We start from the raw sequence: 18,478 nt of genomic DNA on the forward strand, positions 1-18,478 counted from the left end.
AAAGTTGAAATGAGACTAAAGGGAATCCCCCTTTATTTTATAAGTTTGTTGTGTAATGTTTTTACAGCTACAATAAATATAATATTTGTACCAATCTAAATACAAATGAATGTAATTCAACAAAAAGTGAGTATAATGGGCGGGACTTATAGGTTCGAACTTTTTCAGTGATTGGTCAAGATTAATGAGTCTAAATAATAATAATAATAATAATAATAATAATAATAATAAAGAATTTTAATTTTAAATTTATTTTAATTTTTGGCTATTTAATTTCAATTAAATGTTTATTGAAGTATCCGGTGTCATTTGTTCATGTATAAATCCGAGCGCTGCTGAAGCAGGATATGATTGCATTGTCACGTGATCTCTGTGACTTTTCTCAGCGTTGATAAATATGCACCAATCACAGCCTTTTGTGATTACTGGGGAATCATTTTTATTTAACCTTTTTATACAGATTTAAGAAGCGTATTTCAATTTAAATGTCGAGCTACCAGTGCTTTTAATCTATAGATTTATTTTTTAACGAACATATTGGATTGGATCGCTCCAGCGCACGTTTTGAATAGAGGAAGTGACGTAACGGCAGGTATAAGAGCCGTTTAGAGTCTGTTGACATGCAGCTAATCAAAGAAAAGTCTTAAGCATTGCAGTCTGTGCTGATGTTGATCGTGTAAATCATTCTGTTAATTCCTATTTATTATGATATTTGGCAGAATCCAGTCGCGCGGAGCTCATTATTATATAGAGTATAAGTTAGGTATTGGTTATAAATGTGTTTGCTGTGATAGTGTTCCATCAACAGTGTGTTTCATCTGACGATTCCTGTGAAGTTTAGAGCTGAACTACACAAACATGAGGCTCAGTCCGAATGAAGAGACGCAGCTGGTGAGAGAAGAGCTTGACAGGTGGAAAGTCCGATTACAACAGGTCACATTTAAATCCGTACCACATCAATACTTCATAAAACAAGAGCGGATCTTCAGCTGTAATCAAATACACCTGAAGAGGAGAAGCAAGCTCTTCATGATCACTTAATAGTAACAACTGTAACTGAATACACCTCTTTAATTTCTTATATGATTTAATATATTTAGTCTTTATGTATTTAAATGGATAGTTGACCCAAAAATGAAAATTCTCTCATCATTTACTCACCCTCATGCCGTCCCAGATGTGTTTGACTTACTTTCTTTTGCAGAACATAAATGAAGATAAAGAATTTTTAAGCTCTGTAGGTCCATACAATGCAAGTGAATGGTGACCAGAACTTTGAAGCTCCAAAAGCACATAAAACAGCATAAAAGTAATCCGTACGACTCCAGTGGTCAAGTCTATATCTTCTCATCAAAATATAACTCCTTTTTCACTGTAAATATTGACTTGTGCAGTCTCTAGGCACAATCATGATTTCAAGCTCGATTACCCTTCCTAATGCTTGATGCATGCGCAGATGTTGTAACATTTCTATATGTTCTTACTAAAAATAATTTAGATCACCTCTGAAGACATGGATTTAACCTCTGGAGTCGTTTGGATTACTCTTCTGTTGCCTTTGTGTACTTTTTTGAACTTGAAGGTTTTGATCCCCATTCACTTGTGAACACACAGAGCTGAAATATTCTTCTAAAAATCTTCATTTGTGTTCTGCAGAAGAAAGAAAGTCATACACATCTGGGATGGCATAAGGGTGAGTAATTGATGAGAAAATTAATTTTTTGGGTGGGCAAACTGATCCTTTAAAATAAAAATGTCAAGGTGGTGTAACCATCCTAAAATCATAAGAAAGAAAATGTCTCTTTGATTGGAAGAAATTCTTGAAGAGAAACATTTAAGTAGCCTAAGAAGAATATGTAGTGAAACCGATTTGTTTAAATATACCATTAATATTTGAAAAATGTTTGGCAAATAAAAGTCAGTGCGGTGTAAACTAAAAAATAATCAGATAATTGCATGTTTTTAATGGCGTGGCCAGATTAGTTTGCATGTCAAATGGTAAAAAAATATATTAAAATATATAAAAAAATACTTTTTATTTTTTAAAAGTGTATGTCTGGAAATGATTAAGATGTGTACGCTTACACATATTCAAGGAGTATGGAAAATGTTATTATTACTAGGGATGCACCGATTTGAAAATTTTTGACCGACATTGACATTGTTAGATTCATTAAATCTGTGCTATAAAAGTTTTGCAAAAACATACACAAGCAGCATGAATCCAAAGAATACACATTTTTAATTAGATTGTTAAATCATCATTTTAGACGTCTTTTTCATTGGCTGTTGTGACAGATGAGCAAGCAGGAGCGGTTTATCGCGCAGCAGGTGTGCGGAGAGGTGCAGGAGAGACAGAGAGAGAGCTGCAGATGCTCGCTGGTGCGCTACAGCAGGAGTGGCAAACGCAACAGGTGGAGAAACTCCAGATACTGGAGAAACACTATGAGGACAGCCTGAGATCTGTCGGCCATGCGCACTGCAGTGCTCAAGAGAACGTGAGTAAACAGCCCTAAAATCTGTGTTTTTCTATCAGGGAAAGGTTGCACATGGTTTAAGCCAAAAACCTTCGGATTTCGGATTTCGCGCAAGTGTGCGTATGCCTGCTTGTTTTGTTTTTTTTGTTGTTTTTTTTTGGAATGCCCATTTCCCAATGCGCTCCAAGTCCTCGTGGTGGCGTAGTGACTCGCCTCAATCCGGGTGGTGGAGGATGAATCTCAGTTGCCTCTGCGTCTGAGACCGTCAATCCGCGCATCTTATCACGTGGCTTGTTGAGCATGTTACCATGGAGACGTAGCACGTGTAGAGGCTTCACGCTATTCTCCACGCACAACTCACCACGCGCCCCACCGAGAGTGAGAACCACATTATAGCGACCACGAGGAGGTTACCCCATGTGACTCTACCCTCCCTAGGAACTGGGCCAATTTGGTTGCTTAGGAGACCTGGCTGGAGTCAGTCAGCACGCCCTGAATTTGAACTCACGAACTCCAGGGGTGGTAGTCGGCGTCAATACTCACTGAGCTACCCAGGCCCCTACCTTCTTGTGTTTTAATGTCAAATGCAGAGGATAACCTGATGTAAAAATGTTTTGGTTGTCATCAGTGTGTTGGTGTGCATGTAGGTTAAACGCAAGGTATGAGAATCGTAAGGAATTTAAAGAAATTGTTCATCCAAAAGTGAAAAGTCTCATTATTTACTTAATTAAGTCTCACAAGTTGGACATGGAGAAATAAATGAGTTGCGGTTCAGCGTGTTTTTGATTCGATAGCTGACTCGAAAGTTTTGGTATTTAAAAAAAAAAAAAGAAAAAAAAAGGTTCCCAAACCTAGTAATTTAAATGTGTTTATTGTTTAAAGGGTCATGACATACTCATACATTTATTTATTTGTTTAAATTTTTTTTATTATCTTCCCTGAGGTCCAGTCCTTCAAATTTAGCCATATTTGAAACTCAGTTGAAAGAAAATGAACAAACTTTAAATTATAATAAATAAAACGACATTTCAGGGTTAACAGAAAACATACACCCAACACATTTCATCTGAATGCATCAAAATGTTCACTCTATCAAACAGACATGACATTTGAAACATTCGTGAATGAAACTGTTTACTGTAGAGTTTATCTGTCGCATCTTTCAGTTCCTTTGCAAAGCTTGAATCATATTGTGACTGGTTCACAAGCAATCCACTCTGATATGAGCCAAAAATATACAATCCACGCTGGTCTTCACATCTCACATTTTCCATGTTTGTTTACACAGTCATTGACAGCAGCAGAATGAGACGTGTTTTTAAAAGTTGCGTTTGTACTGCTCTTAAAACACAGCACACATCGCCAGAAACGTATCAAAATGATTAAAGACGTCCATCTAGTGCACGCTTACAAAAGACCAACAATTAAATACAGCACAGATGAGTGCAAAAACGGTCCAGGATGCCTTCAAAACAGCACAACAGCATGTAGGTCTCCTATATAGAGTTCGAACTTGATATTGTGTCTTTTAAAAGCGGCGTGATGCATGACAACGGTCAAAGCTGTTCATCTAGTGTAGAAAAATATTTAAATCCAAATAGGCACATGGAGGTGTCCTGTGTAGTTTCAGCGGTTAAAAATGTTGAGCATTGACTAAACACAGACAATATTGTCCAATCAGTGTAATTAATAGTGCTGGTATTGGTACAGATTTCCTGATTCGATTCCAATTTACAAGCGTTCAATTTGATATCGATTCATGAGAATTTTTCAGATATAATATACATTTTTCTCAAATATGAAACATTTTCTCCCAGCTAATGCTATTAATTATACAGGAGAACTACTATCTAGCTACTTATTGTATGAAAATGTTAATTTTACTAATTACATTTGACCAGTTTTTCATCATTTTGGTCACATTTTAGCTCTTTAAAATTGAGATAATCCATGTATTCCATCAATAAATATATTATATTGCATATATTATGTTTTGTTACATGCATCATTTGTAGTATTTTCAAGTATTTATGTTGATTTGTTGAACGTGCTAAAACCGGTACTGTCTCTTTAAGAAAACCGGCAGTTCTTTTTTGTTGTTTTTGATCAAAAACTGACTGTAAAGAACAGAAAGGGTATTAAGAGACATTATTCAATGACAAATGGATTTTGTGGATCTCATCTTTGGACACACATTACACAGAGCAACTTTTACTCTCAACACACAGTGAAAGGATCTCGCTGCTGAATACTCCACCACTAAACTACACAATCACTGCTGAGTGAAATCTCATCATTTACCAGCCAGTTGCCAAGCGCCTATTTGTATTTTTTTTTATTTTTTATTTATTTTTTTTTTTTTTTTGCAAATGCGAGTGATTTCCTCTTATTGTAGTGGAGGGTTGCGAACACCGTAAAATATCAACCTTAGGATTTAAGAATCGATATCAAGAAGGTCGTGATGCATCGGAAATTCTATATTTTTACCCCCCAAGATTTACAAATGTATAGGGTAAAATCTCAAAACCTGGTCTTGTATTGTGAATAAATGGACCTCACAGGCGCATTGAAGCTCAGAGGAAAGCACTTCAGGAGGAGATGAAGAAAGCTGCTCAAGTGGCTAGTCTGCCTCCACCTCCTCTAAAACCTGTGGATGTACAGCGATGCTCGTCTTTAATGTGTGTGTGATTTGAGGTGTTGAAGAGCAGTTATCACATATTGTCATTATACTAATGAGCACGGTTCCTCTTTAAGAGCATTGTGAAGAAGAGCCCTCATCCGCTGAAGACGGCAACAGCAGAACGCTTCTCTTGTCACACGCCATCACATGTCTGAAACAGCAGTGGACAGGGAGATAGACACTGAACGGGTACAAAGAGCAATCAGAGCCTGAATCATAGGCTATCAAAAACAGGATAAAAATAAACAAATAAACAAAAATGATTCAAACTGACCTTCTCTGGCAACATGTGGATGCTCGTCAGGCAGCGGAGGTTGAGGGCCAGTGTTTGGAAGAGCTGCAGAGAGAAGAAGCTCAAGATCAGCAGGGGAAACTGGAGAAAGCACGACTGAGAGGAAACCACGCGCTCAGGAAAGAACCGAATACACAGGTAGAGCCCACATCCACAGCATCTTATGATGAATCAACACAACTGAGAGGGTGTTTCAGTGATCACTCTGTCTTGTGTCTGTGTAGGATCATGCACGGCTGCTGTGTGAATTTGAGCATCTGCAGCAGGTCGATTTGCTGCGGTGCAGGCTGGCGGTGAACAGCTTCCCGGCACAGATCTATCAGCCTCTCTACAGACAGCAGGAGCTCCGAGATGAGCAGCAGCGAGATCTGGAGATCGCCTTCCAGGACACGTACACTGAAGAGAGTTGTATGTGCTGTTACTCTAATTCAGATGCTCTGTTGTTAGATGTAAAGGTTTGTAGACTTTCCATGTTTAAATACTTGTGTCCTATGTGTAGTCAACTGTAAGCAAGCCTTTTTTAGGTTGATGTCCTGAAAAGTGTACTGTAAATACAGTGACTCTGTTCCACTTTCAAAACATTGTTCTGTTTGTCGGAGTGGCTCTGTATTTCAACTTCTGACCAATGATGAGAGTTTGAGGCTTGTCGAAGAGTTTTCTAAATGTTGCCTGGCGGACAATAAAACGGGTGAAACATCCCATTGAAGGTAGCGCCGTAATAATGACGCGCTTCACCTTTCACAGCTAAGGTCTTCAGTTGAAGTCCCACAGGATGAGATGACGTGTCAAAGGAATTTTCAGCATTGTTGTTCTTCATTAGCTGTGTCTGAAATCGTTCACTCATTCACTGTTTCCTATATAGTGAATGGCAGTTAGTGCACTATATCTCAACAGTGAGTGAACGAAATGAGTGAGTGAATTCGGATGCTGACGTATTCGCCGAGCGTTGGAGCTCTGGGGCTGTCGCAGAAACAGTGTCACTTTTTAAATACTTGTTATTCTTATTAAATAATATATTAATACAGTTAATATTCATTCTGTTTGTCATTTTTAATATATATGTTCATATAAAGAGTAAACACATTTGATCAGATGTACATTATTGTATTTATTTGTTATACTTTAGTATCTTTAAACTCCAATACAAGCTGGGTAGCGTTTCTTATCTGATGATAAACGGCACCAAGTTATCATAACCTACATGTTATAACCGAATATTTAAATCATCCACAGAATTATCATTTCCACTATGTGCATTTTCCTGAGTTAAAATATCAACTTTATTATTTAATAAATAAAGATTTAATCAGCTTAATGGCAAAATTCTGTATAAATATAAAGAGTACATTTTAAAATGTATCTATGTTTTACGTCTCTATATGTTATTTTAAATAAGTAATGATTTGTCAAAAAGTAATTTAATACATTCAGCATGAAATAAAACATTGCAAGGAAAAAGTAAACTGGCATCTCTCGCCTTCTCGCGCTCTCTCTCTCCTGCACGCGCACCCTCTCCCAGTTTGTACATCTTCCCAGTGGTGGATTATGGGCAATTAACCATCGTCTAGTGTATTAGAGTGCATTGTGGGTAAGAATGAGTGAACAAAGTAGGGATTGAGTGGCTCACTCGGAATTCGGACACCACTGCAAAATGGCCGACATCCGAAATACTGCACTATATATGGGATGGGGTGGTTTCAGACAAAGCTATTGACTTTCATCATCTGATCTCTGCCAGAGGTCAAAAGTGACTTGGTTCTTCAGCTGGTACCAGATCCTCTTCCCTCTCTGTCTGCTGCTAGTCACGATGAGGACTTGGATGTGACCCTTGACACTGAATGTACACCTGCAGCTGAGACAGAGGACACTCCTGATACCCCAGTCACTGAAATGCCAGGTGGGCAGCCAATCATATGCCTTTAACACCAACTTTGTGCTTGTGTCACTGGTTATCAACGTTTTTCCCTAAACTTGATTCTAAACGCCTGCTTCTTCGGCGGACTGGATGGTTATGAATAGAGATTGACCGATAATTGATTTTTTTCCGATATTCAAGCATTTTTCCTTAATTAGGGGCCAAGCACAGAAGGTGTGAAGCCCCTATTGTATCTGTTGATGTTCTTCTCATTATTATTCTTCCACTGAAAGTCTATGGCAGCCCATAGAACCTTACATAAAAAAGCTATGAAATTTGGCACACTGATAGAGGACACTCTCAAATGTAAGTGACCCAAATTTGGGGTCTCTAACTCAAACCCTCTAGTGCCACCAACAGTTCAAAGTTTCATTTAAGTGGGGGCCTGGGTAGCTCAGCAAGTAAAGATGCTGACTACCACACTTGGAGTTGCAAGTTCGAATCCAGGGCATGCTGAGTGATTCCAGTCAGGCTTCCTAAGCAACCAATTGGCCCGATTGCAAGGGTGGGTAGAGTCACATGAGGTAACCTCCTCATGGTTGCTGTAATGTGGTTCTCGCTCTCGGTGGGGCACGTGATAAATTGTGCGTGGATGCTGCGGAGAATAGCTTGAGCCTCCACACGTGCTAGGTCTCCGCGGTAATGCGCTCAAGCCACTTGATAAGATGTGCGGATTGACTCTCAGACTGGAGGCGAGTCACTACGCCACCACGAGGACCTAGAGCGCATTGGGAATTAGGCGTGCCAAATTGGGGAGAAAATCCCTCCCCCAAAAAAATAGTTTCAGGCCTATAACTTTTGAACCATCCTAGCATTGTTTTTCAGCTCCACCTGCTCGATTTCTGCCATTTTGAATAAAAAAAAAAATAAAAAAAACACTTTTTCAAGCTTCCCCTAGACAGTATTCGCTGGAAATTTTGCATGTAACATATGCAGAGACCTTAAATCATCACAGGAATTCTATATTTGATCAAACTGATTGCTATTGGTTTGCTTGGCCCCATTATTGCTGCTTGCATCTAATTTGGATGTCATTTTTGTAATATCGGATACACTGTGCAATCTGGTGGGTTTTTTCAGAAATTGCACGCAAGATCATTATACAGCATTTTATGTGAGTGGAAACAATGCTGGGTGTTCACAGGTAAAGTAACTTGCTTTTGCAATGTATATTTAAAATTAATAAACTATATTCAATGTAACAGCCATTTATGCTCAAGTGAGATATGTTGCTGGAAAGTTTAAGCTTAAAGCTAAGAAACAGAGACGAACTCACGTAGTGGAAGACAAATCCTGCACAGTCCCAAAGATGTAACATTAAATTAATTCAAGCGATGAGCCTTGGATGAGTGCATGTTTTAAATAAAATGGTTTAATTTTAATTCTCTGTTGCCTGTGCTCATTAGTCCCGTACAATGTCCATTCACCAGATTGATGCTCAGGCATGTTCCAACAGAATCAGATGCCACTGTCTTGACCCAATCTGCTCCAGGGGCGCCGTATCATGGCTGACCCTGCACTCTGACCCCAGCTTAGCTGGGATATGTGAAAAAAAAAAATAATTTCACTGTATATGTGCAAATGTATAATGTGTGATAAATAAATAAAATTAATTATAAAATTAATTAATTATAGAATCGACCCGTATGTTGCCAGCTAAGCTTTTAACAAGATCCACTTGTTTAAAATTCCCTAAATTGTATAAACATTTAGGCTACTATAAAACCTTTATTTTGCTATTAATCATCATCCGTGTAATTACAGCTCTTTGGAAATTATTTTCTCTGCAACACAGTTTGAGTATAATTTTGGCATAAACGCATAGATATTCATGGGGCAAAATACTCATGTACAATAAATGCAATAAACATGTCTAAATTGCTTTGTGTGAGGTTACAATGAAAGCGTTGATGAGATGTGTATGTCATTTGCTGCCAGATAGCTATAGACGCACTGCTCACTGTAAAAGCTAACAATAGTGCTCTGTCAGCAGGGATTTCATTAGGCAGCTGCTTTAAACTACACTGGCAAATAGGGCTGGGTGATATATCGAATATTAATGATATAATCCAGATAATTTTGCTGACGATGTCAAATTGACCAATATCGTGAATATCGTGATGATTTTAATGTGCTTTCATTTGGCCATTAAGTTTCATAAAGAGCGCATCAGTAGACTAATTTCACGATCCTTCAGGGCTGCATAATTAATCAAAATAACATCAAAATGGCGAGTTGGTCATATGTGATTATTAATCCACAAAAGGCGTGTGTGATTCAGAACAAACCTGTGACGTACTGATCTGTGTGCATGTGCATGGTGGCGCTCTCTGATCGGTTCACTTGCATTGTTAAATCAAAGTAATGCAGGTTCAAGCATTCGTGCAACTCCAAATATTGGTAACCGTTACAAGATATTATACAAATCTACAAATGCGGCACATAATAACAGAAAAGGAGGAGATTACATTGTTTCAGGAAAATGCGGAACATTGTAAACTGTCAAATACACATTGACTTTTCTGTGTTTAAATAATGCTGCCTTCATGTGCTATCGGAATTATCCTACTTATTACGAGTACCTCGTGTTCATCCAAACAGCCATTGTAGCCAAGTAGATTCAATATTTTAAAGGCATAAAATTAAAATATAAGGTTACAGACAGTCAGCATAGACTTCATCCATATGACTCAAGCGGTTAATTAAATTAAAGCCTTCTAAAACGACACGATCACTTTTAAAATAGTTTTAAAAAACAGAGCTCGCACTCAAGTAGGAAAAATCTCACGAATTTATTTGAGGTCCCAAAAGAGTAAAAAATGTGCAGAATCTTAAAAAAAATATATATATATATATATATATATATATATATATATATATATATATATATATATATATAATTTTATTTTAATAATAATAAAAATTTTAATAATAGCAACAAACAACAGCAGCAACAATAATAATAGGCTAAATAAATAGATGTTTTAATGTTTTCAAATGGAGTGTGTGTGTGTGTATGTGTGTGTGTGTATATATATGTATGTGTGTGTGTGTATATATATATATGTGTGTGTATATATATATATATATATATATATATATATATATACACGACCGTGGCGGACGGATTACGAGCCATTCACCACGTCTCTGAGTGATAAAATTAATGGTTGCCTTCTCTCCCACGATCGCTAAAACCGGCTTCGGTGCAGTCACTCTGTTCTCTCTCTCTCGTACTAACCGCACACACACACAACCCCTCACAAACATACCCGCACATATATTTGGCAAACGGATAACTTGGCGATAGAGCCCAGATTTGTTAGTTTAACTGCTGAATTAAACTGCAGCGTTCCCTTCTTGAATATTATTCTTCATCTTCCTGTGCAGTCCTCTGTCGGAGATCCTGGTAGACATGCTCTGAGAAGACTGCTTGACCGCATCAGGAGCCAAAGAGATGTGGTTGGTCAGAGACAGAGCACTGCTACAGCAACAACTTCTTAAGAAGACACTGTCCCGGATGTTTTGAGTATTGAAACAGGATCTTTAAGCAGCCAGGAACCGAAGCGAGCAGGTGAAGTAGACAAGCAGACGCCCAGCGTAACGCACTCTGATGAAGGTAAGACCATTTTCACTCTGAAATACTGACTGTAGAATGTCCGTGTTTGAAATACAAAATAATTTCTCCCTTTGTCAGGTAGGCAAGCAATGAGCTGATAGTGGCAGGAACGGTGCCGCTGCCAGAGGAACAAGCCCATGTAAAGCCCACATCAGCTGAGACTAAGACAGACACGAGCCAACAAACACATGTGAGTTTGGTATCGCCGCCTGCATTAATGTCTGTGGGCCGCAAACGCAATGCTGTGTTGATGGTCTCGGGCTGGTGCTGAGCTATGATGTAAATTTACTGTTCCTGAAATGTTTGTGAAACACAAACATGTATTCCATGATGGCATCTACACTTGAACTGAGCTCAGAGATGCATTCATTCCTGTATACAACTATTCTATTCCTATAAAACTGTATTCTGATTGGATGAGCTGTATATTTATATTAATATGGCAAGTAGCTACATAAAATGCCACCCAAAAGTGAAATGCATTCACTTGCATCGCATCTTTTTGTCCATCAATGAAAGTGAATGTCCTTTTAACACCGACTCCTGTATTGTCCTGCATTTCACTTCCCTTACTGGAGCAGCAGGACCAGTTTGCTCTACTGGAGGAGCTAGAGGAGAAACGGCGTGAGCTGGAGCGGCACTTGAGAGACGCTCAACTGCAGAGACGCACGCTGGAGGAAGCTGCACAGAGACATACTGGGCTTCAAGAGGTCCGAGCGCTTCATGCCCCCACTCCAGAGATGCGTGTTTGATCTGGTCCTCAAATCTGATTAGATGAGCAGTGTTCCAAGAGTACCTGGGTTTCCATGCACATTTTTATGCAAATTTTGGGATATTTCATAAAATAAAATAAAAAGTGCGGAAAACACCAAGATGCAAATTACATTTCCAAAATAAGAAAACGTGCAAAAACTACGATGGAAACTTGTACTTCAAATAAGTAATGTGACCTGAATTTGCTCTTGTGACTAACCAGCTGACCAATATCATTGCACAGCATCTCAAATGTTGCTCTGTTCATTCTGAAATACCCAAACCAAATCCTGCATAGAGTTTTCAGTGCCAGTAAGATGCACACAAATTGAACTCTGCCGAAGAGCAGGTTTATAGACTTTTTTTGGTTTAACAGACACGTGAAGAAAAACATATAGTTAGAAAGATGGAGTATTGTGCGCTCTAGACAACTCACAAGCATTGTATGTGCTCTAGCTCTGTCCCCCTGAGATGACTTCACTAAAAGGCGACAACAGAAATACACATGCGTGGTCTGTTTAGTGATTCATTACACCTGCGATTATGATTGAGTACTTTTATGTCCGAGAACTGGGAGGTAGTATCTGCCACCGAACACTGACAAGCATGACATTTGTCAGAGCGTTTTGTCTACAGGTTCCAAACCGTAAGTAAACCGTGCTTAAATGTAACCTTTAATTACTTTTAGATTTTTTTATTTTGTTAATAAAAATGATTTCCCTCATCTGAGTGGTGAAGGCTTGGACTTTTCCTTCAATTGCAATCTGCACACACACACAGACACACACATAAATTCAGACTTGATTCGGAGTGGTTGTTAAAAAAAGAGTGCAACACTCAATGTGTTCGGTCAAATTTGGCCCGCTATAGGAGTGAATGTGTGAGACTACAACACAGAGCAATTTTTTTTATTTTATTTGTCAAAATGTATAAATCTGAAAAAATAAAGAAGTGAGACTATAACACATCTACAGTGCAGAACACACATACACGTGCGCGTGCATGCACACACACACACGTTTGTTTGACTATTAGTGAGGACATCTCGGACTTCCATTGATTTCATATCAGGCTAAAGATATTTTCTATTTCCTAGCTCTACCCCTAAATCTAACCATCACACAAACCTGTGCATAAAACTAGATTTGAAGATATTTCGGGTCAAATTTGACCAGAAAAGCAAAACTGTAAACTTCTATTGAACAGTGATTAAGGGTTAATTAGAGGCACAGTGCCTTCCCCATTGACTACAATTTCACTGGAAGTGACAACTTTTTTGCTCTTAAACATGTGGGATAGAAACTGCTTTATTTGCAAATAGTTTTTGCAATATTCAAATTTTTCGCATAAGTTTGCAAACTGGATGGAAACCCAGCTACTGTGTTTATCACTCCATTTGTCTGTGTTTGCTATATAGAATTCCAATTCTGTGTTTTTCACCATTGTTTTATTTTTACATTGGCTGAACAAAAATGAACAAATCAGCCAGCAATATTGTGTCTAAAATGTGGAATAAATTATTGAAAATTAATGCACAACCAACTTTTTTGAATGCAAATCTAATGTAAATATCAATCTTGAATGACATATAAGCAATAAATAGTATTTTTTCTGAAATTACCCCTAATGTCCATGTAAATATTCACTCTCTTGCTCAACCTTTTTACTCCATGTGCACAGATTAAGAGTGAATTATTTCAAACACTTTAGTAATGCGGGCATGGGCCGTTTCTAAGAAAGATGCATTATCTTGCTTGTTACCTGTATAAAGGTTACGCCAGATGACCTGCACACCCAGAGACTTAATCAGTACCAGCAGCGGCTCTGGAGCAGAACAGGTTTGCTTAACTCATCAATGACCATAAAGTACTATATGTGTGTGCTATATAGCTCAGTTCCAAAACCAATTGAGCTGTCTTCCTAGACAGCATTTTTTGGTATCATAGAAGAGAAGGCTGTTACAACAGGTTCTGAGCAGCCAAATGGACACATGCACTGTGCCAAGCTCATTGAAAGTATTGAATGTACATTTTTTTTTTTTTTTTTTTTTTTGCGTGAATATGCATACAGTTGTGCTCAAAAGTTTGCATACCCTGGCAGAAATTGTGAAATTTTGGCATTGATTTTGAAAATATGACTGATCATGCAAAAAAAAAAAAAAAAAAAAAAAAAAAAAAACTCTTTTATTTAAGGATAGTGATCATATGAAACCATTTATCATCACATAGTTGTTTGGCTCCTTTTTAAATCAATGATAACAGAAATCACCCAAATGGCCCTGATCAAAAGGTTACATACCCTTGATTGTTTGGCCTTGTTACAGACACACAAGGTGACACACACACAGGTTTAAATGGCAATTAAAGGTTAATTTCCCCCACCTATGGCTTTTTAAATTGCAATTAGTGTCTGTGTATAAATAGTCAATGAGTTTGTTAGCTCTCATGTGGATGCACTGAGCAGGCTAGATACTGAGCCATGGGGAGCAGAAAAGAACTGTCAAAAGACCTGCGTAACAAGGTAATGGAACTTTATAAAGATGGAAAAGGATATAAAAAGATATCCAAAGGCTTGAAAATGCCAGTCAGTACCGTTCAATCATTTATCAAGTGGAAAATTTGGGGAACTCTTGATACAAAGCCAAGGTCAGGTAGACCAAGAAAGCTTTCAGCCACAACTGCCAGAAGAATTGTTCAGGATACAAAGAAAAACCCACAGGTAACCTCAGGATAAATACAGACTGCTCTGGAAAAAGACAGTGTGGTTGTTTCAAGGAGCACAATACGACGATACTTGAACAAAAATGAGCTGCATGGTCAAGTTGCCAGAAAGTAGCCTTTACTGCACCAATGCCTCAAAAAAGCCCGGTTACAATATGCCTGACAACACCTTGACACGCCTCACAGCTTCTGGCACACTGTAATTTGGAGTGACGAGACCAAAATAGAGCTTTATGGTCACAACCCATAAGCGCTATGTTTGGAGAGGGGTCAACAAGGCCTATAGTGAAAAGAATACCATCCCCACTGTGAAGCATGGTGGTGGCTCACTGATGTTTTGGGGGTGTGTGAGCTCTAAAGGCACAGGGAATCTTGTGAAAATTGATGGCAAGATGAATGCAGTATGTTATCAGAAAATACTGGCAAACAATTTGCATTCTTCTGCACGAAAGCTGCGCATGGGACGCTCTTGGACTTTCCAGCACGACAATGACCTAAGCACAAGGCCAAGTTGACCCTCCAGTGGTTACAGCAGAAAAAGGTGAAGGTTCTGGAGTGGCCATCACAGTCTCCTGACCTTAATATCATCAAGCCACTCTGGGGAGATCGCAAACGTGTGGTTCATGCAAGACGACCAAAGACTTTGCATGACCTGGAGGCATTTTGCCAAGACGAATGGGCAGCTATACCACCTGCAAGAATTTGGGGCCTCATAGACAACTATTACAAAAGACTGCACACTGTCATTGATGCTAAAGGGGGCAATACACAGTATTAAGAACTAAGGGTATGCAGACTTTTGAACAGGGGTCATTTCATTTTTTTCTTTGTTGCCATGTGTTATAATTGTGCCATTCTGTTATAACCTACAGTTGAATATGAATCCTATAAGAAATAAAAGAAATGTTTTGCCTGCTCACTTTGTTTTCTTTAAAAATGGTATATATATTACCAGTTCTCCAAGGGTATGCAAACTTTTGAGCACAGCTGTAACAGAAAATGCAGAATCAAATTATATAAAATTAAACCCTTCCCCCGTGAACATCCCCCCCACTGACACAAACTCTCACCCCAGTGGTCATAAATATTTAGAAACATAAAACATACACACACAAAAACATAAATAGTATACTTTCAAAAAACAATCAAATTGCACACACACATTTAAAACTAGAGATCCCTCTCCACTACCCCTCCATGAGAACCTTCCAAAAAGGCCAAATATCTGCCCCATTTCCTATCAAATAACCCCAGATTGCCCATCCTTCTATACAACCCTTCTTCAAAGGCCGCCACCCTCCCCAACTCTGAGCACCACTCATTAAATGAGGGTGCTCCAGCCGACCACCGACCCCTTAAAATAACCTGTCTGGCGATCATGACGCTAGTGTTAGGACCCAACTCTTTATGTGCCTATTCTCAATGTCGATGATTGCCCCATCGCCCAAAATACAGAGTCTGGGGCAAAATGAAAGCTGAGTGCCCAATACATCACATACAAGACTCTGAACTTTCAACCAGAACTCTTGGATCTTAACACACCCCCAAAAGACATGGGTTATGTCTCCATCCTCTGGCATCGACAGCAGGTGGGTGTGTCTTTAAGACCAAGCCTATACTATCTAGAGGGGGTCCAATAAAATCAATGTAAAATCTTGAATTGCATAAGGTGCACCCTTGCATCTGTAGATGCAGACCTGATGTTTTTTTTAGAATCCTTGCTCACACTCCCTCCAAGACCAAGTTTAAATCTTTCTCGCATAATCTCTTGAGAGAAGCTGAAGCTTTGTCCCCCCAGACTCTGAATTAGCAGAGAGAGTACACTGATGCCTCATGACCTTTTCCAAAAGCAATAAGCACCACTCCCAGAGTATCTGCCGCTTTAGGGGGATGTATGCTATGTTGCAGCTGTAAATACCTATAAAACTGTCTACATGTGAACAGTGCATCCGGAAAGTATTCACAGCTCTTCACTTTTTCCACATTTTGTTATGTTACAGCCTTATACCAAAATTGATTAAATTCATTATTTTCCTCAAAATTCTACAAACGTGAAAGAAGTTTGTCTGAAATCTTTGCAAATGTATTAAATAAAAAACTAAACAAATCACATGTACATAAGTATTCACAGCCTTTGCCATGACACTCAAAATTGAGCTCAGGTGCATCCTGTTTCCACTGATCATCCTTGAGATGTTTCTACAACTTGATTGGAGTCCACCTGTGGTAAATTCAGTTGATTGGACATGATTTGGAAAGGCACACACCTGTCTATATAAGGTCCCACAGTTAACAGTGCATGTCAGAGCACAAACCAAGCCATGAAGTCCAAGGAATTGTCTGTAGACCTCCGAGACAGGATTGTATCGAGGCACAGATCTGGGGAAGGGTACAGAAAAATTTCTGCAGCATTGAAGGTCCCAATGAGCACAGTGGCCTCCATCATCCATAAATGGAAGAAGTTTGGAACCACCAGGACTCTTCCTAGAGCTGGCCGCCTGGCCAAACTGAGCGATCGGGGTGAAGGGCCTTAGTCAGGGAGGTGACCAAGAACTCGATGGTCACTCTGACAGAGCTCCAGCGTTTCTCTGTGGAGAGAGGAGAACCTTCCAGAAGAACAACCATCTCTGCAGCACTCCACCAATCAGGCCTGTATGGTAGAGTGGCCAGACGGAAGCCACTCCTCAGTAAAAGGCACATGACAGCCTGCCTGGAGTTTGCCAAAAGGCACCTGAAGGACTCTCAGACCATGGGAAACAAAGATTGAACTCTTTGGCCTGAATGGCAAGCGTCATGTCTGGAGGAAACCAGGCACCGCTCATCACCTGGCCAATACCATCCCTACAGTGAAGCATGGTGGTGGCAGCATCATGCTGTGGGGATGTTTTTCAGCGGCAGGGACTGGGAGACTAGTCAGGATCGAGGGAAAGATGAATGCAGCAATGTACAGAGCCATCCTTGATGAAAACCTGCTCCAGAGCGCTCTGGACCTCAGACTGGGGCGAAGGTTCATCTTCCAACAGGATAACGACCCTAAGCACACAGCCAAGATAACAAAGGAGTGGCTCCGGGACAACTCTGTGAATGTCCTTGAGTGGCACAGCCAAAGCCCAGACTTGAACCCGATTGAACATCTCTGGAGAGATCTGAAAATGGCTGTGCACTGACGCTCCCCATCCAACCTGATGGAGCTTGAGAGGTCCTGCAAAGAAGAATGGGAGAAACTGCCCAAAAATAGGTGTGCCAGGCTTGTAGCATCATACTCAAAAAGACTTGAGGCTGTAATTGGTGCCAAAGGTGCTTCAACACAGTATTGAGCAAAGGCTGTGAATACTTATGTACATGTGATTTATTTATTTATTTATTTATTTATTTATTTTTTTTATAAATTTGCAAAGATTTCAAACAAACTTCTTTCATGTTGTCATTATGGGGTATTGTTTGTAGAATAATTTTGAGGAAAATAATGAATTTAATCCATTTTGGAATAAGGCTGTAACATAACAAAATGTGGAAAAAGTGAAGTGCTGTGAATACTTTCCGGATGCACTGTACATTAAACTATTGAACTGCTGGTAGGTGAAACCGGTGCAGTAAAAGTAGTAATTGGGGACACCACTGTAATGCAGAGATTCAGGTGTGGTTTTATACAATCGTGACTGAAGAGTCTTCACTAATCTTTTCAATGAGTCAATTTCCTGCAGTAATTCTGCATTCTGCTGCTCCAGCTGTATCTTCGGGTCCACCACAGGAAACTTCTCAGCTTGCTCATAATCAACATCCTCTTCATGTTCTGTAAACATTAAACAGTGTAAATCAATACATATGGCATTTTTGATGCTGTGCCATTCAATATCATGAATGTAGCACATGAGTCATATGAGCTAATCTTATGATAGATGTCTTAAGATGCTTGACAGCCCATGGTCACTATATGCTTTGGTTATATGGATGATCATCATAAAAACATCTTATTCAAAAGTTAAAACTTCAAAGAATTCAGCTCTTGACAATAGAAAGAG

At 39.1% G+C, this 18,478-nt stretch overlaps 1 protein-coding gene across 14 annotated transcripts; it reads left to right on the forward strand.

Annotated features, from left to right (window-relative positions):
- The first annotated feature begins 588 nt into the window (after window positions 1–588).
- On the forward strand, window positions 589–13,356 carry LOC127429822 (centrosomal protein of 295 kDa-like). Of its 14 annotated transcripts, none has more exons than XR_007895349.1 (8): window positions 589–933; window positions 2,299–2,498; window positions 5,232–5,587; window positions 5,674–5,904; window positions 7,188–7,346; window positions 10,755–10,983; window positions 11,062–11,173; window positions 11,565–13,356. XR_007895349.1 is itself a non-coding variant. In XM_051679071.1 (6 exons), exons 1-4 carry the CDS (start codon window positions 5,305–5,307, stop codon window positions 7,272–7,274), a joined length of 486 nt encoding a protein of 161 aa, XP_051535031.1. In that variant the 5' UTR covers window positions 2,505–5,304; the 3' UTR covers window positions 7,275–7,346; window positions 10,755–10,983; window positions 11,062–13,356. The 14 variants fall into 14 exon arrangements, 2 of the variants coding, with proteins under 2 accessions (XP_051535032.1, XP_051535031.1); XR_007895355.1 differs by having other exon boundaries at window positions 11,066–11,173; XR_007895353.1 differs by having other exon boundaries at window positions 11,066–13,356.
- Window positions 13,357–18,478: the final 5,122 nt, after the last annotated feature.

This window comes from Myxocyprinus asiaticus, chromosome 39 (genome assembly GCF_019703515.2).
Source record: "Myxocyprinus asiaticus isolate MX2 ecotype Aquarium Trade chromosome 39, UBuf_Myxa_2, whole genome shotgun sequence".
Taxonomy (NCBI): Eukaryota; Metazoa; Chordata; class Actinopteri; order Cypriniformes; family Catostomidae; genus Myxocyprinus; species Myxocyprinus asiaticus.

Bases quoted from the DNA above. Each gene is read 5' to 3' on its own strand.
- LOC127429822 (XM_051679071.1), top strand. From the start codon at position 5,305: ATGTCTGAAACAGCAGTGGACAGGGAGATAGACACTGAACGG. The intron at 5,347-5,461 runs GTACAAAGAGCA...GATGCTCGTCAG, and splicing joins GGGAGATAGACACTGAACGG to GCAGCGGAGGTTGAGGGCCA. The intron at 5,905-7,187 runs GTTTGTAGACTT...GATCTCTGCCAG, and splicing joins CTCTGTTGTTAGATGTAAAG to AGGTCAAAAGTGACTTGGTT.